Here is a 24,919-nt window from a genome sequence, read left to right as displayed (position 1 = left end):
TATTTAGGTTTTCTTTTATCACTCTCAATACCAACAGAATCTTTCAACTAATCAAACAATTTGATATAAGAAAACACAAACTGCAACCCTGTTTTAAAGAAAACTTATAGTAATATCAAAGAACTAAGGTAAGGTAGAGTCAATAAATAGGAATTCAAACCTATTTACCTGTCATACTAATGAAGTAGGTATTAAATCCCAATGGAGGAAGATCTGCACGGAATACCAGTTCATTCTTTGCCAGGGATCCTTTTCTTTCTGGTATCCTTTTGGTGTCAGCTGATACTTGAATAACCTAATACATTAAATAAAATTTCATAAATAAATAAAAAATTTGTAAGGGTTCCGCAGAACCCAGTGGCTCGCCTTCTTTTGCTGTTAGTCGCAGGCTAACACTAATGGGGAAAAAATTATTAAAGTTTTCCTCTAGATAATATCTTTTGATTGTAAGAAGCTTCTGTTCAAGTTTGGTAGAAATCTAGTGAAAACAAATCTTGACATTGAAGGTAAAGTATAGCTTCGTATGTGAGATATATATTATATAAAGTATTTTCTATCTGAAACTTTGTTCGCTACATTTAATATTTACCTGAGATAGCAGGTTTTCCCCTTTTGGTCCTCGTATGGTATAATTTGTTCCAACAACAGGCAGTCTGATCCATGAAATAACTGATCGTGCCAAGGGGTTATATACAGTCAAAGTAAACTGAAAGAGAGAATAAGAAAAACATAATATACTGGGGATTCATAAATATTCGTTGGATATCAATTTTTGTGGATTTCATGGGTACAAGGTAACCACAAATTTAAATATTCAATGAATTTTCTAAAGGAATATTTCGAACTTTGCCAAAAGAATGAAATTAAATATCCATGAATATGCAAGTTTTCCTCAAACCATGAAAATTGATACCCATGAAAATAAATAAATCCACAGTATTCAAAGTCAAATTATCATTTAAGTCTTTGTTAATCACTTATAAAAAATCCTTTTTGTAAATATTAAATGAAAAATAACAACAAAGAAACAAGTTAAAAGTTTGCACAACAAGTGCTTGAATGTGAACAGAAAATGGACATTTTAAACAGCTTCACTATTTTGCGAGTCAAATTAACCATACCTGTTTACTGTTTTCAGTCACATGACACACACTAATGTTGAGTAGGTTACAAAACAGCTGATTTGGGGCTGGTGTACTTCCTTTCTTATATAACTTCTTCAGGGCATCATTTACAACTTTCTGTAAAATAATTAACAGGTAAGGATTTAATTTTATCTTGCAGTTTTATTAAATGACCTTGTATTCAAATCAAAGTACAGAGGTAAGGTTACGAAACATGTTACATAGGACATAGCAGTAAGACCAGTGTTTAAAACATCATTGGTTTGGCTGTTCAGCCCCAATCAATAAACAGTCACTGTAAAATACTAAACAAATAAAACATTTTTTTAGATGCATTTCTTGCTCATTTATGTCAATAACTTTTTACCTCTGTTTAATATTTTCTGTCTATACTCTACAGCATTTTTAAGATTATAGACATGCATTTTACACCTGTGTTTTATTTGTACTCAGAACTGCAATGTTGTTTGGTATAAACCAAATACCTTAATGACGATTGTGAATTGGACCAGTAGTTACAGTAGAGATGAGTAATGCACAACTTAACAGGCTTCAGCGGAGGATGTAGACAAGATATCCCAAAGATGAGAATAGCTATACACTTGGCCCTTTGGGCCCGATAAGCTAAAAATTAAAAAGTTAAATTTTGCTCTGTCTATTGATCATAAAACAAGTGAAACTGCGAGCTTCTGCTCACTAGTTATAGCCCATCCAAATATTTTGGTAAACAGGGAGTTGTTGAGTGATGAATCTGAATTTTTTTACACGAAATAGCTGACTTACAAAACCAAATTTCAGAAAATCCTTATATTGATGCAACTAAAAAGTTCTGTCAAACTAATGGTTTACTTTTACTTTTCCATACCTGTATACAATTTTTAACTTTTATTTTTCTCCAAATATCATAGTCATCTATTTCATAACCATGACACACCCCTAATGTTTTAACATTGCCTGTGGTCCATTTGGTTTTATCAAATTTAAATCGTTTTCTTTTCGAAGCCCCTAACAGTAAGCCTTTTGCTTTGTCATAGTTTATTCTAGAACTCAAAGCTTTTTCGTATAGGGACAAAATTTTAAAAGTATTTTCATTTTTATTAAATACCTGGATGTCATCTGCAAACATACATAATTTAGTTTCTATAAAGTTCCCTCCCTCTCCTGGTAATTTTAATCCTTCTATTTTAATGTTACCCTTAATCGCACATGCCATGAGTTCAGCCTGTATGAGATACGAGGCGCTATTGGACAAGTATAAATCAAAAAGTATCTTGATACAAACCCATTGGTTTTAATACACGTAGTAGGATTGTGTAATAGTATTTTTATCCATGCTCTAAATTTCCCGTCAAATTCAAATTTCTCCAATACAAAATCTATCCATTCCCATTCAACCCTTTCAAACGCTAAATAATATAATTCCTTCTTCATCTTCATTGTCAATATATTCTATAAAATCCTGAAGCATTCGTTTAGCCTCACTTATATTTCTACCTTTAATAAACCCTTTCTTATCAGACTGAAAAATTTTAGGCAATACTATCGTAAGTCTTTCAGATAGAATCTTTGCAATAATTTTATAATCACAATTTAGTTAAGTTAGTGGTCTCTAACTTTTGATATTTTCCCTTTCTCCTCCTTTATGTAGTAAGGTTAAGACCCCTTATGTTGAGAGTTACTCAATATACTATTATTAAAAATTTCTTGTAGTAAACTAAAGAAATCGTCTTTTATCATATTCCAGTATAAAACATAGAATTCTGATATTATACCATCTTCGCCAAGTGATTTGTTCTGTTTAAGTAATTTTAGTACCTTTTCTACTTCAGAGATATTTATATCTCTATCTAACATTTCTTTATCTTTCTTACTTACCTTATCTATCATAAACTGACAAAGTTTTTTCGCCCTCTGTTTTGTCCCAGCCTTCCGTGGCAAAAAGTTTAGTATAAAATTTTACTTGTTCATTTAAAATAGAATCAATGTCAAATTGAATCAATGTCAAATTATGAGTTTAACAAAGTAATGCATATCTTAAAAAATACTTTTAACCACAGACTGAGACTAAATGTTTCTAATGACCCTGACAACAACAATGACCCTGACAACAACATAAGGTACAATTGCTATGTTAAGCTTCTGCGATAAAAATGTAACAGTCTGGACACAAATGGGTAAAATGTGTAGTGTTTCCTTTTGAATTTTTTGTGTGGGTCATATATTCTTTAGGCTGTGTCAAAATTTAAAGAAATAAACAATATTTTTGAAAGGATATTTCCATTTTTTTTATAATGAAAGTTGTGCATGGCAGTAATGTTTACCTGACATTCCATTACACCATTAGCTAATCTTTCTGCATAGTCATAGGCAACAGCTTGCTTCTCTGTACCTCTGTGCAAAAAGACAGGGATAAATAAAGGTAGAATGTAAGTTGTTAAGTTTTTTTTCTAATACTTTATTCATTCCTGCAGTATTTAACTCTATACTGTCTCATTAGCACCTAATTTAAACATAATCTATTTTATTTATTTTTTCAATTTCAGCATAATCGTACACTTATCTTTGTACAGAACTTGAGACTTGGTTCACAAATCATTTTATATTGAAATGTAAAAAATAAAAGAGTTGTCTCCCATTTTCTAGATCAAATCATTTACTTAAGGTGGTACCTAACACTACAGGGAGATAACTCTGTAAAGTCAGCTAAACGTTTTAATTATGTTGTGTTGTAAAAGGAATATTAAGCATCTCAATGATCAAAATTGGTGTTTGGTTTGTCAAATCACTATATAACCAGACTGAGTGTAATTTTTCTGACAAACGGTTGGTTCAAAAACCTCTAAAACACGATTTTGTGAAAATTTATACGAAAAATTCATTGTCCCCGATTTTGAACTGTGTCCAAGGGAGACAATCGTGTTCAGCCAATCAAATTCAATGTTTCTTGTGATCAAATTAATTAGCCAATCAAAAACGTTTTCTCTCAAGATTATTCAAAATGCTAGATTTTGAACTTGTGTTGTAGAGTTGTAAAATCGTAAACATGGGTGATTTTTCACCTTCAATGAGGTTCTTACACAGATTAAGAATAAAAGCAAGGCTGATTGACAAAATTCAATGATGCAGTACTTCCATAAAGATAATAAATAGTAGTTTATTCACTAATTTATTGACATTACACTTGCTTTAACATGTCTTATTTATCTATTCAATTACATAATTTACCAAATTATTAGAGTAGAATGTACTATTCTTTATTTTTCACAAGGATCAAACAAACAGGTTTTGAACAACCCCAACATGAGGGGTATCCCTTAAATGAGGGACTATCCCTCAGACAAGGGGTAATTTTACCATTGTAAAAAAAAAAAAAAAAAAATTAAAAAATTTAGATTTTTTAACTTGAAAATGGGAAAATTCATTATTTTAGAAAAACTTTTCTAAATGAGGGGTCCAATTATTTTAAGTCTAAGAACATTTCAAAATAATACCACATAGATCATAAGATGTATACATTTGTAGTTCTTTAAGAAATTTCATCAGATAGTATGAATATGTGCTCATTTGTTAAAAAGTGTGTTTAAATGGCCTTACATTGAGGGGTTACCCCTAGGTGTTGTTCCCAACCTGATAAAGGTCCTTCTTTGTGCATAATTTTGAATTGGAAAAGCCAACAATCATTTAATATCTTTACATATGAAAATAAATCCTGGTCTTATACATGTAGCTACATGTTCTATTTTCTACTGAAATAATAACTAGAATCATGCAAATAAACTTAAGAGAAAGGCTTGTAAGCTCATCATACAAATATGACACTTTTTCTAGACAACAAAACAGCACACGCAAAATACGTCGCAAAGAATTTAACCTTTGAAAGTGTGGTCGCGCAGTAAAACCCCCATGGGCACTTTCAAAAGTTGGCAGGTATGCATTTTATTAATGTATTTTGCTAAATACAGGAAATATTATGCTGCATCATTATATTTTCAAATGCTATATTTGACTTTCTAATTATAACTTTTAAATTAAGGTAAGATCCTTCTTTAACCATACCTTATTTTCAAACTATACCAATAAAACCATTCCTATATTGCATATACAAATAAAACATTCTCAATACATACATAATTTGTTCATGTTATATTAAATAAATATAATTGAAAAAAAATAACTTACGACACTGCATCATGATGCTGAGCAACTCCTAATGCTTCACCTGAAACATTAAAACAAAACTGTTAACACATGACTTAACAATTTGATTTATCTTTTCATTAAGAAACAAAATTCAATAAAAGAGTTAAATATTTCTTGATATTAAAATACTAAAAAAACTGAAGTAATGTGTTTAAGACTTGTGTTATTCACTTTCACAAATCAATTCAATTACAGCATAGGGTGCCAATAACAATAACCCTGGAGGTTTGCTGTTTTAGATATTGGTGATCATTGCTCAATGTCGGTTTGAATAAATCAAAGTTTAAGTTGCTGGTTTATGAGTGTCATACTTCTTGGCTGTTGGTCTGCAATAAATAATAAAAACATCAAATTGCAGGCTAGCTTTCACAATATATTCTTATTGATTGTAAGTTTGCGTTTGTGGCAACTTTTAGCACTACTGGCCACATCAAGCCAGTTTTTATTGTTGGAAAGCAAACAACAAAAAAAACACTAACTTTCGGCAGGAAAACTGACAATCCTTGTCAAACCAGATCACACTTGTACACTCCTTCCCACAACTGTTTTGTGAAGTTTGAACTCACAATCTAATTGTTGACAGGGTAGTAATCACTATAGATTAACTATTACTGACTATGCGGTATGGGCTTTGGTCATAGTTGAAGGCCGTACGGTGACCTAAAGTTGATAATTTCTGTGTCATTTGGTCCAGGGCTTCCCTTGAAATTGAAGTAGAAGGCTCAATTAAAATTATAGGCGGCTGTAACATGCGTTCGGCGTAGCAGGACGCCCTCTGGTGCCTTACGGCAGGGGGTCTGGGGTCAAGGCCCCCAGAAGCTCTGGCATAAATAGAGCTAAATCCTGCATTCTCGCAATCTCCTGGCACCTAATTTCATCTTTCAAATGACCATTTTTTATGTATGAAATTAAAGAAAGAAAAAAAAATCTCGAAGAAATTTCATTTTTTTATGTTATAGTTTTTTATTTTTATTACCTTATGCTTAAAATTCATTTACTTTTGAAGGAGTTTTACTTATATAATAATCCGGCTTGTTGGAAATCTTGATCCATTTATTTTGCATAACTACGTATACGTGCATTTGACAAATTGTAAACAAATGACCTGACCCCCTTTTCTCTCTAAAAACTGTTACGCGTATTTAAATCATACAATTTTTCTCAAGCATTGACAGAAAATTGATATATCCTCTGATTTTCTCTTTTTTTTTTTTGTAAACTGTTCAATAAGTCGGATACATAAATCATTTGGAAATGTTATTTATTTGAGGTCGAGTCGACAATATTCTACTTTCGGTTTTGACCTTGATTCTCTGAACACCACGTGGGCTTTGAAAAATTAAATTCAAAAGATACTGTTTTCCAGATTCTGAACAATATGATCTACTACACTTTCTTTAATTTGACTGATATTATTCCATAACATAAGATTGTCATCCTATCTGATTGTCTTCATGTTTTAAAAGCCAAAAAAAGCCAACGAGTTAATGACCATCGGAACGTCTCTATTGTTATCGTTCAATGATCACCGGAACGTCTCTCTTGTTATCTTCGAAAAGAAACGATGCATTCTGACTTTAAATAGACAACCAATCAGTGACCTGAATTCATGTGCACTATATTTAGCCCAAGGTAAACACTGACTTTTCATCCCTACAATACGTCTCTCGGCTGGCTGTAAACATTCGAAAAAGATCTTTTTTTTTTCTTTTTGAATTTATATTTTTGTCCGTGAAGTAGCCGGCACTTGAAGCCACCGCAAACGGCGGATTTTCGCCGGCTACCGGCTTCAATGGAAAGCCCTGTTGGTCTCTTTGTGAAGAGTTGTCTCATTGGGATACACAACATCTTCTTTTTTGTATTAACACCACTGGAACATATAATTATTGAGTAATTATAGCTTAACTAATGGAAGGAAAATTGAAAGTATACGAAAAAGTAATGATTTTGGGATATGAAAGATACTATGTATACATACGTAAGATGTTTAAATGAAATGTGCTGTTATCTGTATCTTTTAATTCTGCAAGTCCATCAAGCTGTTTACAAACCTTCAAAATAACAAGAATATTGAAAGAAAAAGAACTATTATTTTGCTATTTCAGTGCAAAAGGTAACCACCTTTTATTAAAGTACCCAAAAAGATTGAATATAGAATTTAACTTCTTTTAGGCTTAAATTTATTAATATCTTATAAAGGAAAAATAACCTGAATTACATATTACTTTTAAATTGAGTATTTTGCATCAACTTCAATATTCAGCTAATAATTCATGAGCACCATACTTTTTTATTGTATTGGAAGAGATATTCTCACTTTAAACAGTGAACCATTTATGTATATTGAAAATTCACTGATGTAACAGTAAACTAATAAAACTATAACTATGAGTGAACCCCTAAAAACTATACATCACCCTCAATATAAGATAAATTCAAAAATCCATTTTATATAAAATCCACAAATAAAATAACAAAGCAGTGTTCTCCTGAGAAATTTGATATAGCATCTTAATAAACAGGAATTTTGAAAAACCAGCTTGTTTCTAGAATTTATATAGCATCACATCAATTATGCATCATAATTAAATCATTTCAAGTAACATCACATACAAGCAATATAGCCTAATTTACCATGATGCTTTAAGGGCCAAAGTGAAAACACGGTGCTGAGATTTGTTTCTTACTAATCCATATTGATTATTTCCTAAATATAAATTTGTTAATAATAACTAGTAATTTTTATTATAATATACTTGTTGGCGCGGTTCAGAGGTGTTTCTCTTTTTTAAGATAGATTAGACCATTGGTTTTCCTGTTTGAAATGTTTTACACAAGTCAATTTGGCACCCTTTATAGCTTGCTGTTTTCAGTGTGAGCAAATGCTCTGTGTTGGAGGTCGTACTTCAACCTATTATTGTTAACTTTATACAGTGTGACTTGGATCGAGAGTTGTCTAATTGGCACTCATACATCTCCACATCTTATTTATATTTGCAGTAAACAATTAGTTCATTTTTTTTTTTATGACATTCTCTAATATATCTTCTGAATACCTTTTCATTTCACTAACTTACCTGTAAGAAATTATTAGTTTGTCTGACAAAGCCCTTCAGTGTTGGTCTACTGGTGAAGTACCCCGTCCAGAAACTGTGTGGTCTATGTGCATATGGAAAGAAATCATCTTGTTTGGTGGTCCATGTCTTGCTGGCATTGTTTAAACTTTGAAGATAACAGGATGGCGTGGAGTAGAAAGCATTCACTTTACTACCATTGACTTGCTGAAAATATGTTTTTTTTATTTTAGAATAGTTACAAACAAACTGCCTTTTTTTTTTAAATACTCAAAAAACTTAAGAATTGTATTTTAGTGATACATGTTTTATTAGAGAAAAAAATATCCTGCCTATTACAAACATATCAAAGATTTTTTTAAGTAGTTCTGAATCCTATGTTGAATTCTAAAATAAGCTACTGATTGTTAGAAATTTTTGCTTTTTTGTTATTTTTTTATGAAATACCTTTTGGTTTTTCCCTACACAGTTTAGTCCATTTTGAAAAAATAAATCAGATAGATAATGAATTCATCCATTGTAGATCAGTCTATTTCAAACAGGTAAATCTTACAAGGAATAGTTCTCACACCTTTATAGGAAAGTCCATTTCATACAGTAAAATCTGGATTAACATTTGAACTATGTTCTGATGTCCTCAACGACTTTAATAATGAAGAATTGAACACTGATTATTTACTATGTTCAACAACTTGACCTTATAATTATTTGCATCACCAGTGAGTTTTTCTCAGTTAAAATTTATGCCGATATAAAATCAGTGTCATGAGTTGATCAGATCATTGATGTTTTAATAATTTGTGAACAATGGTACATGTACAGTGTTATAATTTCAACTTGTGAAAATAAATTATTAAAAGATTTAAGTTAGTTTTATAGATCAAATCATCTATAAACTTTATTCACTTAAAATCATGAATCCAGTGAAATTGACTGTAATACAGTACTATCTATTTATTTTTTAGCAAGAAAATGAACAGAATTGTAGAAAGATCAATATGAATTAATGGATCTAGCATGAACATTTACTTAACTCAGTGGCTGTCAATGGTTGCTGTCTGTTGTATTTTTCATTGTTTTGTAATAAATCTGGCTTTCAAGTGTATTGTTTTGAAATTCAAGGTAAAATACATGTTTTTTAAAAGATCAAGGTCTAAGATGATGAAGTATAAACATAAAGGATACAAACTTGTTTATAGGCCATTTTACTGATTAAGACAGACAAAGATATAATCCAAATATTTTTGACATTCTATAGTCAAAGAATATCCAATTAAGCACCTGTTCTTTGGCCTTATTTTAGCAAGAAGTACATTATTAACTATTCATTTCAATGATTTTTCCTTAGTCTTTCAATACTACCGGTATGTTAATCCTATAACATTATCCATTGTATATTGCAATTTTCTTTCTTTGCAATATTTAAACAACAATTGATTCCATGTTTAGCCAAAATGTAAATGCAGACACCTGCATTAATTAAAGTAAGAGAACAGAAACCAATTGTGTGATGTAAGGGTGGATGTATGGATGAACCGATATAAGAAGACACAGACTTACAAACGAATAGAAGTATGGACTGACAAGTGTAACAGTAAATGCAAACTCCACCATGCATGGCAGGTCTATAAAGGATTTAAATACATTGGGTGGTATGCCTATTTTTTGTTGTGTAAGGCATAAATTATTTTTTAACTGAACTAATTTACCCTTTGATTGACATATTTGATGAGTTTGTCCATATTCTTAAACCATGTATGGGCATTCTGGTAATTAAAATCACTTCCCATGGTCATAATGATGTTGTTAGTTGCATAATGAAAAGCCTACAAAAAATAAATCAAACATGTATTTCCAAAAATCCTAGCTCAGTTACTTTCTCATCTTTACATATAAATAATCTTGTTAGAAAATGTTTTTGAAGTATAAATTTCATATTTGTATTATCAGCACTAGTTATAGATATAATTGACAGTGCTTTATTGGCCTTTGAAGGGGGCTTGCTTGACTATGTATAAATGTATGTAAAAATGTTACATCAGGTTGCACTATAAATTGACATTTAAACATTTATATCAATTTTTTTTTCTGGTATTTCTGTTAATATACTTTCATTTGCTGAACTGCTGTAAAACCATATTATATTCAATTTCAAAACAAAACACTTTATCAGTGATTGGAATTACAGAAAGAGGCATTTAATTTTTAAATTGCTACCTGTAGCTCAGCATATCTTATGAACTGTGTAGTCTTCTGTGGGACATTGTAATCATGCAATCTATCATCATCCTGGAATAAAATGCAAATCTATATTGAAGTACAGGTTTATCTGAGATTATAAGTTTTGTTCATTTGGGAATCATAATTATTACTGCAGCAAAAAAAAACTGTGATTTCTGCACAACTTTGAAATATTTTTATAGAGAATAGCGGGTCCTTTAACTGATATCAAATCAGATAGAACATTAATATAGAAACAAAATATAACTACAGAATAAGAGAATACACACATGGAAACATTTCCTAATTTTTGGTATCATAAAAGCGTCTGATTTCCCACAACATTTTCTCGTGCTAACCACCGTTTTTGGTTAATTATAAGTTAAGGTGTTTGTTTTCACATTTAAATTTTTCACCTCTTTTTTTTCGGTGCTGTTTATAGCTGATCATCTCTACAGTGTTTTTTCCATTGGTTATGGTCATTTAGTGATCTATAATTCCTCATATCAGCTTTATTCAAACTTTGGTTAATGGTTGTTTCATTTGCAGTCATACTACATCTTCTAATTTTTATATAGGTATGCCCATATCAAGGTTCTAAAAACAAATGTTTTACTTACATGCTGTCTTTTAAACCTGTTAGAAAATGCAAATCAATGCTACATGTACATATGAAATATAAAACCTAACGTACCTGAATAGGATCATCATTACAGTTGATATCAAAACAGAAACCTGGGGGTGGGCCATATCCGTTAAATAGGACTCCTGTAAATAAATCTGCCTTGGACCCTAAAATAAAAACAGTTTAAAATTCTTACTTACATTGGTGAAAAATTTAAAATGATATTTCTGGTAAATTTATAATTTACCACTTTTTCAGACACAGATGTGTGATTTAAAGCTTGACAAACTGTGTACATCTGTAAATAAATGTTATTTTGTGTTTGTTATTTACATTCACCTCTGAGCAAGAATATTTACACCTTTTAATGACTCAGAAGTGTGATTTAAAGTATTTATTGTACGTTATTTAGTTCTTGTCTCATCAATATATCCTTTTTACATATAAAAATATAAATTTGTCAACAAAAATGCTAAAAAAAAATTACTATAAGGTTCTTCATTGCTGAATGTAGTATTTGAATGTCTACGTACAGTCACAAGAAATCACCTATTACACTTTCATGTTCCCCACACAAATAATTAACAAGGAAGAAGATATTTTACTTCATTTTTTCATTTATTCTCACAACAGCTCTACACATATATATCAAACATTAAAGATGAAATAGAAAGAACAAGTGAAACTGCGAGCTACTGCTCACTGATGATACCCCCGCCGCAAGTGGATAATATTAATAGTGTAAAAATATGCAAGTGTTCGGTAAACAGGAAGTTGTCGAGTGATGAATCTGAAAACGCATCACACGGTATAGCTGACTTATAAAAATCCTGAAACCAAATTTCAGAAATCCTTGTATTGTGGTTCCTGAGAAAAATGTGACGAAAATTTTTAACTTGGTTATTATGTGTAAAATCATACAAGTGTTTTCAGTAAACAGGAAGTTGTCGAGTGATGAATCTGAAAACGCATCACACGGTATAGCTGACTTATATAAATCCTGAAATCAAATTTCAGAAATCCTTGTATTGTAGTTCCTGAGAAAAATGTGACGAAAATTTTCAACTTGGCTATCATGTGTAAAATCAGACAAGTGTTCGGTAAACAGGAAGTTGTCAAGTGATAAATCTGAAAACGCATCACACGGTATGGCTGACATATATAAATGTTGATACCAATTTACAGAAAGGGTGGATGTGTAGTTCCTGAGAAAAATGTGACGAAAGTTTCATGGGACGTGACTGACTGACGGACGGACTGATGGACGGACGGACTGACAGACAGAGGTAAAACAGTATACCCCCCCCTTTTTTAAAGCGGGGGTATAAAAAATCCAATGGAGAGAGGTAAATGACAATCTGAACATTAATAAAATGTGGTACATAGAAAGTTTAAATACTACCTAAATTTTTAGGACTTCCTTTCCACATCATTTCCATGGTTTTTGTTTTCTTTCTCTGATCTATATCTTCATAGTCAGCACGTCCAAAAAATAAACCATCAAAGCCCATCTAAAACCAGAGACAAAAATGTTCAACATGTGTATTTAACAAAAAATGCAACATCATCTAGTGTTTTTGTGAGTGGTTTAGCTAGCAATAAAACCAGGTTCAATCCACCATTTTCTACATAAGAAAATGTCTGTAACAAGTCAGGAATATGACAGATGTTATCCATTCTTTTGACGTGTTGGAGCTTTTGATTCTGCCAATTAATTAGAGACTTTCTGTTTTTAATTTACAGTACAGTATTTTTGTGACTTTACTTTTTATATAATTATATATTAATAAAAAATAACCAAATGATTGGAAAATATATGTGAAGAAAATTATACAAAATTTCAGTCAGACAGAATTACTTTTTCCACTCATAAGTGGCTAAAAAGTTCAGAAAATCTCAAATGTTCATAGACACATGCATTGGTGATGGACATTGTAGAAAAATAATATAATTATCTCATTTGTATGGAAAAAGCATGCGAGAGAAAATATCTGTTTTCCTTAAGTACTATTTTTTGTTTTTAAATTTCATTTTCAACCATTTCCTATCCTAACATCATTTTAAAATTTCCTGATAAGAAACTAATAGATACAATTTTTATCATTATGTTAAATTGATGAAAGGCTGTTGATAGCAACTTCAAAGAGAACAGCACATCTTATGTATGAAAATAAAAGAGCCATCCAATCAAAAAATCTTATAATTTACAGCTGGCAGTAGATCACCATATAACAGGTATTGGTATTCAAATGATATTTTATAAAATACATTGTCTCAGATTTGTATGGAATTTGATTTGTGAAGAAATACCTGCTTTTCTTACTATTTATTTCTTTCTTATTACTGTAGATTCGTTTACTTTTATGCATACAAATTTACATCCATGATTAAATAAATATTGCTTTTTTAAGTATATTTGATTTTGTGGTTTTTGCCAGAGATTGAATAAAGGCCTATAAAAAATTAAATGAATACTTTGTTGAAAACATAAATTAGCGGTTTCCCTATACACAAGAAAATTGGTATCCCATGAATAGTTTGTGGAATAGGCAGTAGCTTAAAGGAAGTCATGCTGTATAATTTTTAACCTGTGCAAATAATGAAGCTTGTTCTCTTGAATGTCCAAAAGGATCAATCTGCCATGCAACTCGAGGTCTACCACACTCCCCAAAATTCTGACGTAAAAATTCAAATCCTAAAGCATGCTGGTCTATAATGGCATTGTAGTGTGTGGTTGCTTCATCATTCATACACCAGCCTCCTAGTATAAACTCTAATCTACCTGTCAAGTTATTGTAAAATTAATGTAATCAATTCTAAGTGTTCAAAGAATAGAACGGATAATTATTAAATCTATTGGGAGTTTCGAAAACTAACTTGTAAATATAGTATTATACATTTTTTAACATTCATATTTGTTTTTATCAATGCTTAAAATACATAGAGTGGGGTGCTCATTTTCGTCACATCTTTCCATGTTTTCCACAGTTTATGTTCAGGTCTAAATGTTTTTGAAGTATACTGATATTTCTATATGAAGATTACTTCAAATGCAAAATATACATAAGCTTGAAAACCGGTTTGTTTTAAGAAAATCATCTGAAAAGTTAGATTAAAGGGTGTTTGAAATTTCCGGATGTTTTGTCAATGGGGGACACATATTCGCCGTTTTTACACATCTATTTAAAACCAAATAACCGCAGCTTTTAACAATTTTTATCAAATCAATTGCATTATAGATGAATAGCAGACATTTCGAAGGTATGAAGAATTCAAAATTAGGGCATTCAGTCAAATATTTACTTAGAAATACTTCTTTGAAATTGTGTTTTTTATTCAGGAAATTGTCCGAAAATCGTTGTCCGTTTTTCGGTCATTTTCGGTTGGAGCTGCAATTTTGTCTCAGTTTAAAAAAATATTATATTTGTTATAAAAATATAATTTACGGGTACATTTCTTCCATTTCAGCCATCCTTTGAAGTTTTTACACCTCAAAATCCTTAAACGGCGAAATTGTGTCCCCAGCGAAAATGAGCACCCCACTCTATGGGTTGAACATCTTTATATTCATGTTAATTTTTTTTATATCCTATGGATAAACTTGTTGTTTTTGGGATAATAACTATGAAGAATTATTAGAATAGGTGAACCACAGAAGTTGAACAAAAGATTTGTTTTATTGTCTTGTAGGTTGGAAAACTTGTTTGAACCACAAAATCCATTAAACAGTAAACAGTTCAAAATGTTTTTTACAATCTTAAATTTTTAACCACAAAAACTGGTACTCACACCACATCTTATAAGTTATATCTATTTAATGAAATAAATAAATAAGAAAATCAACAAACCTGAGTTTACAAGTCCTTTAACTGCATGTCTCATAATATCATTTTGTTCATTCAACCATCGAGCAAAGAATGCTATTTCTACATAAATAAATCTCTTTGATGGATCTTGTAACAGTTCCTGAACAACAGAATCAAGAATGTATTGCACTCCAGCTCTCTGGATGTTATTTTTTTCTGTAAAAGTAAAATTAATGAGATTTTTTATTCTGATTATAAATATATATGCATTAAATATCATTTAAAACCCTCTGTTTATTACTTAAATGGTTCATGATTGTATGTGTAATCTCACCTTTCAAATTTTCAACAATTTACATATTTAGTCTGTTTTTTTCTTAACATTGTATCTGCATGGAACTTTCAAATTCTGTAAAAATTTCTCAAAATATCAAGGTCAATTCTTGTTCAATAAAAAGACTGATAATTTCATTTGGCTATATATACAATCTAACAATGTTTCCAAACAGAAAACTTATCTCATAAATAAGGAAAACCTGATACATGTACATGTACATAGAAATGTTACTATTTTAATTATTCATTCACCAACTTATATCAAACAAAACAATTTTGCACTTTTTCTTAATAAATTATTTTAGAATACAGGAATATGAGTTTGTTTAATCAACTGCTTCTACCTTAAGGGGGTTCGCGGGTCTAAATCATTTATATAGGATTTCTCTATATTTTTCTATAAATGAACTTTATCTTATAGTTAGTAGAAAAATAAAATAAAAAAGTGGGGTCACCGTTCATTTGCGCTCAAAATCTGCCTTCGAAAGAAGCATACATTTCTGTAAAGGTGTTTTTTTTCTGTTGAAGTAATAGGAGAAATAAAGGTAATATCGAAATAAAAAAAGAAATTTATTACAGAAATCGCTAAAATATTACAATAATTTAGTTTAAGTACAGCTTATATGGAAATTATATTAAAAAAGATAGGTCACTGATGATTTGAAAAAGACATTTCAATTTTAGAGTAAACAAGAGTGCACACACTGAAATGTCTCACCTTCTATACTAATCATTAATATTATGTTGATAGTCCTAAGTAACTGTCACATAAACTTAACATTAACCAAGATAACTAAACAAAGACCAATGAACCTTGAAAATGAGGTCAAGGTCAGATGAACCAAGCCAGGCAGACATGTACAGCTAACAATGCTTCTATACAACATATATAGTTGACCCATTACTTATAGTTTAAGAAAAATAGACCAAAACACAAAAACTTAACACTGTGCAATGAACCGTGAAAATAAGGTCACGGTCAAATAAAACCTGTGCAACTGACATAAAGATCATAAAATATTGCCATACACCAAATATAGTTGACCTATGGCATACAGTATTAGATAAAAAGACCGAAACTCAAAAACTTAACTTTGACCACTGAACCATGAAAATGAGGTCAAGGTCACATGACATCTGCCCACTAGACATGTACACCTTACAATCATTCCATACAACAAATATAGTAGACCTATTGCATATAGTATGAGAAAAATAGACCAAAACACAAAAATTTAACTATAACCACTGAACCATGAAAATGAGGTCAAGGTCAGATGACACCTGCCAGTTGGACATGTACACCTTACAGTCCTTCCATACACCGAATATACTAGCCCTATTGTAGTATCTGAGATATGGACTTGACCACCAAAACTTAACCTTGTTCACTGATCCATGAAATGAGGTCGAGGCTTACATTAAAATATTGTTTGTTTGCAGTTTACCGACCGACCCTTGAAAATCCTCCCGACTGTGAAAATTTTATTGCTTTAAATTTGAAGAATTTTTTTTTAATACTTCTATTGACGCGATCCGGAACTTTGGGTCCTTTCCGGAAATGATTTAAAGTCTGGGTCAATTACGCATTTCAAGTTCGGTTTTTCTTAGCTTCCCGTCAAGCGTTCATGTGACCATTTAATGATAAAGCACATGGAAATTGTTTACAGGTATCCATGAAGTCACGGAGGAGTACTTTACGCTGTCGTCTCGTGTCAATTTTAAGACAAATAACAAACAAAAAAGTTTATTAGTAAACTGTTTATACAGATTCAGGCACATGTAATGATGTGTGATGATATCATTGACGATGATGCAGCGGATATTCATAACTGACACGATAACCATTCTGTCTCAAACAAATCGGGTACAGAATCTGTGGAGCCTGACTTTATGGAACCAATTTCAGTGGTTAAATAATTCGACAGCAGCTTGAAGTATGGCATATTTTCTACAAATCGTTGTGAAGACGACAAAGATGAAACCACTCCTCCGTGACTTAAATTTTCATGGATATCTGTAAACACGCCTGTACGGAGGAAGGGCTCATTTGAAATGTTAATGGATATAGATCATGCCAAATCAATAAGAAGCAACCCTAACTACACAAAGATGTAGAGAAAATGAATGGTTAGCTTGAAAAATAAATATACTCTCTTTATATTAAATCTATCTTCGATTGCAATGAGTATGCTCCTTTAGGATAAGGGGGCTGCCCCACTCATTGCAATTATTCTCTTTCTTACAATATTAAATATACCCAAACTGTGTGGCCTGTGTGAATTCAATTAAAACATGTCCTTAGGAGCTATGTTGCTAATTTTGTTTATGCATTAAAAACATTTCAGTACAGACCATTTACTTTTAATGGGGTGCTATGGATTTCACCCCAAACTTTATAGATTTCTTTGGTTTTCATTAAAGCCTGGCAAAAATATAACCTTATCACATATAATTAAATATTGTTAATAATATGAAAACAGTCGAATGTCTTAATACTTTTTTTTCAAGTTGCCTTTTTTTCAATTGAGGAAGATTCAATTGTTATTTTTTTTTTATTAAAAATACACTCTTTAATACATTGTCTTATAAATCTTTAATATCTACATTTTTCTGATGAAAATACTCTACTCATGAAAACATTCTAGTCAAGAAGCATACATGTCTGAATATATTTCTTTAAAACAGTTCTAGTCATAATGACATTCCTTGTTTATAAGTGTTCCAGTATTTAATAATTATACCATATTTTATGTCATAAATTGGATAATGACACTATGTTAAAGTTTCAGTTTTGGTTAAAAAGTTTTTTATCTGAAAATGCCTGTTCATTTGATGTTGGTTTTCAGCATGTCCAGTGTTTGTTGTTTTAAAATGTTTTTTTTCCTTCACAAGAAACTTGGTTTAGTGTAACTGCTTGTTTAAACTGTATTTTGGCTGATAAAATAAAATATTTTTCCTACCTACCGACCCTTCAGTCTGAAGGTACAGTCGGAAAACTGCAAACAAACATATTTTTAAGGTTGGCCCGAGGTCAAGTGAAAACTGTCTGACAGACATGAGGACCTTGCAAGGTACGCACATATTAAATATAATTATCCTATTACTTATAATAAGAGAGAATTCAACATTACAAAAAATCTGAACTTTTTTTTCAAGTGGTCACTGAACCATGAAAATGAGGTCAAGGACATTGGACATGTGACTGACGGAAACTTCGTAACATGAAGCATCTATATACAAAGTATGAAGCATCCAGGTCTTCCACCTTCTAAAATATAAAGCTTTTAAGAAGTGAGCTAACACTGCCGCCGCCGCCGCCGGATCACTATCCCTATGTCGAGCTTTCTGCAACAAAAGTTGCAGGCTCGACAAAAAATGGCATTTTTACACCAAAGGGAGATTATTTGGAACTTTTTCAATGATGTATACATTTTGAAAGTCATCTGGGGCCAACACGAATTGATTGTTTTGAATGATTCTTGTACCATATGATAAAGTAACAACTACAAAAGGAAATAACTAAAATTTGTAATGAAAAACAAATGTTTGAATTTTTTCTGAAAATTTTATACCCTTGAGCCTCCTTAAACTGAAAATTTCATTTTGAGTTGAAAAGGCAACAAACCAAAATAACACCCCTGAAAAATACATGGTTTTGTAGGGTTCCCTTCACCCACTTAATTGAGTCCTAATACCACATTTTGTTTTGTTTATTGTTGTAGAAATGTTGGAATATTGGCCTTCAGTCACTAGTACAATGTAGTAGTTGAAATGGATTTTGGTGCAAACAGAATGACCCAGCAGCATAAGTTTACATGTGATTGTATTTCTTGATCATTGAAATTGTATATGTGCAAATGTATACCACCAACCTCCATAAAAATACTGGTCAACTGTCTTTAGCCATCCAACATCATCGTGTGTGTGAGGTACCAAATGAACATTGAGCATCCCATCTTTTCCTTTAGGACAGCTCTACAAAAGGAATATGATTAAAACTTATATTAAAGCAAAAATAAAACTTACTTGGATTTTGCAATGCACTTTTTATCATCCTACTGTGGCTACAGATCATGCAGAAGGTGCCAACATTATCAAAGTTGGGAGAGGTTTGAGAACTTTACCATAGATTTTAAATAAAGTGAACTGTAATGATTGACACAAAAAAAAGATACATGTGACAATAATTGGTGATTTATACTGTGTACCTGAGTGGACCATTTCAAGAGAAACTCAACTCAGGGATGATTCCAGGTGTTTTCAAATGGGTCCCTTGAACATCAAATTGGGAATTTTTATTCTAATTGGGAATTTTTTAAGCATAAAATCTAAGACGAAATAACATTATTTTCCTGTAAAAACGGAAAATATATATTATTAAGTTTAACCTGTACACTGATGTTCATGTAAGTTGTAACATTTTGAATAATTCTGGATGGGCTACTGTTATTACATGAATATCATTGAACATGATGCACTAGTCTATCATCTTAGCTATAGTTAACTAGGCCTATCACAAAAACATATATTTCAGCTAACATTAACCACTAAAAAAAATTATTCATCAGGTATTTTTTCAACAGCAGGTCATCTCTATAAATTTACCTTGATTCAAAAGGATTTCAACATGTTCAAATTGAACTGGTCAATTGTCGAATTCAGAAAACCAATTACAAAAGTTCATATACTTAATTGATAAGATATTTAAAGCATTGAACCAGTGTTCTTTAAAATTATTTGGATCATCTTCAAAACTTTTGAAATAGTTCCATAATGATGACATCGTATTTCATGAATGGTCTATCATCAACATTATTTTCAAAAAACGCTCAAACTTTTGTCTTTTGAGGAAATTATTTCTTTTACAAAACAAGTTTTCATCATATTATATAACCAGCTCTGCTGGACGATCTGCTCTTACGAGATCGGCGCCCATTAAACTTTATCCATCAATGTTATATCAAAATTTGAATTTGCTCTCTGCCAAGGTCTGCTTTGACACTCATTTTTATCAACCTGCTGGGCAATCTGCTTTTACAAGATCGAATACTCCCATAACATATTAATCAATTGAATTCAGCTGCTAAAATTGTTTGCCACATGTTGACATAATTAAATCGTTGTTAATAAAATGTGATCGTAACAGCATTCTTTTCCGGATTTTAAAACGTTTTGACAACAAACTATGAAAAATTATAGTTGCCTTAATCGGTGACAGAAACTTTTCCGGAAATATCGATTTTTATTTTATTTTTCTGAATTGGGAATTCATTTTCATGTACATTTTTTTGGGGCCGCTGGCCGATTTAAGAGCCACTAAGCGGCTCTAAACTATATAGTGGAATCATCCCTGCAACTGTTTGTTAATTTAATCATCTTCTGAAGGGAGGAAAAAAATCACTGCAAAATCCAGGTAACCTATTAGTTTTCAAAAAAAAATAATGCATTTGTTTGATGTAAAAGTTTCACTGAACTAATACACATTTTTGTTTTGAGGCTACTGAAGCACACCTCCGGCTACACAATTTCTTGCTGTGTTGAAGACCCATTGGTGGCCTTAAACTGCTTTCTGCTCTTTGGTTAGGTTTACTCATTGATTTTCTCTTTGACACATTCCACATTTCCATTCTCCAGTCAGGGGACTTACTTAAATGAGTGGGTTTCTAAATCACTGATTCAAGTAACATTATTTCCATAAAGGTTGAAAGTAAGAGTTGTCTTTCTTTAATAATCACCTATTTAGTTTCTAAACTTATCAGAACCAACATCTGTGTTGTCTAGGATGACCAGGTTGTTTCAGGTGATGACCTTGTACTGAATCTAGGATAATGACATTAAAATCACTTGTTTAAGTATCATACCTCAATTTCCTTCCCAAAATCACTTCTTTAAGTATCAATATTTTAATAACCCCCACTAATTTTAAACACCTCCCGAACAGTGAAATTTTCATCCCGAACAGTAGAATTTTATTACATAATCTGAAAGATAAAACCTTGAACTTTACAGAAAAAATACTCCCACTGCTGGGAAAAATCTGTTAAGAAAGTATCAGTTCATTATTTAAAGCCATTATTATAGCATTTTTTTTTAACTTAAATAGAATTTGCAGCTAAATGATAGCATCAAAGGCATAAACCGTTGCTACTTAAAAGAAGCAAACAATTCATTTTTTTCAATTTTACTAAATAATGAAAAGAAATTATTTAAACCTACATTGTATGTGTTTAAAATTTTGGTAAAACTACAAAATCACAATTTGTGATAAAACTTCGAATTTGCTACTCAAATAAGTGATTTAAAAATCACTTATTTCAATAAGTCCCCTGACTGTTCTCACTTTTATTTGAATTTTATTTACCAATGCCTTATAAGTTTTCCAATCCACATATTTGTCTGCACTCAAAGTAAATTCTTGGTTGAAAGGAGCCATTTCTGCATGAACTTTAAGACAAGTAAAGGATTTTAAGTTGATGTGGCAATTTCGATGTTAGAAACCAATTTTAAAGCTTTAACTGGTGATGTTGTTTGTGTGATCTCCCCAATCAGAAATCTTGAAGATTACAATGGAGCATCACAGGTACACTTAGTCAATGTTTCATGTTCCATAGTTTGGCCATGAAGCTCAGGCTCATAATTATTTGAATGGTCCCAGAAAAAAATAAAAATAGCCTTGCCAGACGTCATAATTATTTGGACTACTGTGCCCCTACCTCAAGTTAATTTTAGACCTTTTTTGATTAAGTACTGTTAAATTCACAATGTTGCTACCCTATTGACCCAATAACAAAAATATAAACAAAGACAAATTCCTTTCTGCCTACCCTTTCAGCATGCAACAATAAAGAACCAATAAACACATATATTTTTTTGGTTAGCCTTGCAGTCCCATTTTGATTTTTCTTTTTTTTTTTTGTGATTGCACTAAATTTTTAAACTTAATTACTTACAGAATAGCCACACTTTGAAGCACCAGAACAAGACGATAGGGCTGTCACGCAAATTAAAGAAAACAAGATATGTGCGTAACAAGGAAACATTTTTCGATGCGTAAATACACCGGCTACCGGCTAGTCTGTTTGTTTACATATGCGGCCGAGAGGTTCCGAAGATTGGTAAAGGTACTTTCGCCGTTGTGTTTGTTCGCACCAAGGATTTGTATAGTTCCTTGTTCGTAGTAACATTTTTTATTTTCATGAATATTTGCATTGAGATGGCTATAATCGTCTGATCTTTGAAATTCCCCCCAAAATATATATGTAGTTTATGCTGTGCAGCACGTTTACGGTTTGCGCGACTAAAGGGGGAGGGTTACTAAACACATTACTGTTAAAAAGTCGCCACGTTTGCGCGGATTTATTAAGGTGGCTCACCCCAATAAGGACCCCCGGTAGAATTTTTTTATTTTCACATATTTTGTAGATCTTTTTATGTTGAATCCAAAAATGCAAAGAAAAAAGGGGGTCACCAGGCTCGTTTTCCCCTCAAATTGAAGCGAAATGTGCGATTTTGACCCTATTTCCAAACATGCCCACCCTTTCAACAATAACGGTTACATCAAATTCAAAGACTTTTAAAACCAAGTCAGTATGATTTTTATGTGAAAAAACATTAGAATTTGAAATGAAAACCTTTGCATTGGTTGTTTTTGACTTAAAAATCCTTTTATTTTCAGATTAATGTCTAAATTTTGCATTTTCTAATTTCAGTTTAAGGCAAAAAATATTGGTTTAATCGATTTTTCGTAAAATTTCCCCGGTAGATTTTTTTAAAAACAGATATGTCAAAGCTATGAACTTTTCGAACATTTTAAGGTAAAATAAAATGGGGGTCACCAGGCTTTTAAAAAAGTTACGAGCTTTTGTTTAACCCCTCTACCCCATAAGATCTGATTTCAATGCACTCCATTAATTACTTAATTGTGAATTCTTTATTGATGGCTTTAATAAAATAATGTTTGTAATTATATCAATAAACGATGACTGCATATAAATGTGGTTATGGTATTACTGTTTGTTATCAAAAAGCGAAATTTTGATTAATTTGGTGAAATACGGTAATTTTGTCTGGCGCGAGTTGCTTCCCTCTAATTTGGCGCCATTATCAGACCAGAGGAATTTCAAGGTCGCCATTGCCGAGCAGCATACTATATTGATGAATACGACCATGTGCATGCATAACAGACATTGTGGCGAATATACAACGATGAAGGTAGAGTTATTATATAAGAAAACATAGATTTCGATATATTAGGCAGCCAAATGTTATCAGTATAACGAAAAATACAAACTTGGGGGTTGTCTCAAAATACTCGCTACTGTTGAAAATGCAATATACTTTATTTAATGTTTTAAACATACGAATATGTGTCAATAAACATGTATATCAATAACAACCTGACTCTAGAGGCTTATCATGTATTGTCGTTTAAGTTCATGTTCGAAATATTATATACATAAATTTTAAAATCATATTAATCCTTAGTATATCTGAGGCTTACATCTTCTAGATAGTGTGCATATATATATATCAGTTGTATCAGTCTAATTACTTAGACTGCAGTTGTGTTTTTAAAATAATGTAAACATAATTGTATAAAAAGTATTTTACGTTACTAATCCGGCATCGGCTGGAGAATGTAATGACAAATGTATTTTGTTCTGAACGTAAAATTTGGTTCTTCTATTAATGTATTTAATTACTAGTATGATCGAAAGGAAAACACCAATTTGTCTCTGACCTGTATTTCAAAATGTGAGAGACGATGATGGTCATCTGTTATGGCTGTTTAACGTCCAGCGGCAATTGCATACACATGCATATCAAGAACGAGATTATGACAATTGTGATGTAAATACTAACCCTGCTGTGTACTAAACCGACAACTTGAGCTGTATCTTTAACCTACTAGTTCACAAGGTAACAGCATTTTGCTCCCTACCTGAACACATTATTCTGACCAATCTTTGCTCTTTCTGCTTAATTGGGGTAGAAACAAAAATATATATTTTCATGGACCTAAACAGGATCATGGGAGTGGACCCACGACATCCTGCTCTCTACTATGCTACCACAAGACATGTACAACCAAAGAGGTTCAAATGTAAAAGGCTGTATTAATCTATAACGATAGTACGATTTCAGAGAAAAATAACGACTTACCACGTCTTACATGGGAACCTATTTGTCATTATTTAGAGGGGACCTGGACCAGTTACGGTTATGCAATATCTTACGCTATACAAAACAATTGTCAAAAAAAAAAAAGATTACAGCATTATAGTAACTTGGTCTCATTTCTTTGGAACAAATGGGTATTTTGTGATGTACTTTTATTTGACCTTTTTCTTCATACTCAACCAAACACATTTTATATTTTTTTATTCCGTGCGTAAGCAATTCGTGTGTTCTGCGTCACATTCGATGCAGGTTCAGACCTTGAAGAAACCAGCCTGCCCTCTAAAACAGAAAATGTAATTCATAAGTAAAATATTGCCAATATTTTGTTAAAATATAATCCTCTAAAACCTA

At 31.5% G+C, this 24,919-nt stretch overlaps 1 protein-coding gene across 1 annotated transcript in view; it reads right to left on the bottom strand.

Annotated features, from left to right (window-relative positions):
* The window catches only part of LOC143045153 (lysosomal alpha-mannosidase-like), a 37,844-nt gene extending 15,362 nt beyond the window's left edge, over nt 1-22,482 (bottom strand). Inside the window, exons 1-15 of the mRNA XM_076217460.1 lie at nt 22,339-22,482; nt 19,261-19,363; nt 15,092-15,265; nt 13,832-14,025; nt 12,646-12,754; nt 11,313-11,410; nt 10,616-10,687; nt 10,108-10,224; nt 8,402-8,605; nt 7,303-7,375; nt 5,304-5,343; nt 3,446-3,515; nt 1,122-1,241; nt 590-706; nt 169-295 (exon numbers count right to left, since the gene is read on the bottom strand). Coding sequence (XP_076073575.1) covers nt 169-295; nt 590-706; nt 1,122-1,241; nt 3,446-3,515; nt 5,304-5,343; nt 7,303-7,375; nt 8,402-8,605; nt 10,108-10,224; nt 10,616-10,687; nt 11,313-11,410; nt 12,646-12,754; nt 13,832-14,025; nt 15,092-15,265; nt 19,261-19,363; nt 22,339-22,428 — 1,708 coding nt within the window. The 5' untranslated portion in view covers nt 22,429-22,482. The remainder of the gene's footprint in view (nt 1-168; nt 296-589; nt 707-1,121; nt 1,242-3,445; nt 3,516-5,303; nt 5,344-7,302; nt 7,376-8,401; nt 8,606-10,107; nt 10,225-10,615; nt 10,688-11,312; nt 11,411-12,645; nt 12,755-13,831; nt 14,026-15,091; nt 15,266-19,260; nt 19,364-22,338) is intronic.
* Between the last annotated feature and the right edge of the window lie 2,437 nt (nt 22,483-24,919).

Source organism: Mytilus galloprovincialis, chromosome 9 (genome assembly GCF_965363235.1).
Source record: "Mytilus galloprovincialis chromosome 9, xbMytGall1.hap1.1, whole genome shotgun sequence".
Taxonomy (NCBI): domain Eukaryota; kingdom Metazoa; phylum Mollusca; class Bivalvia; order Mytilida; family Mytilidae; genus Mytilus; species Mytilus galloprovincialis.
The sequence above is the reverse complement of the archived record's forward strand: the minus strand, read 5'-3'. Positions and strand labels throughout refer to the sequence as shown.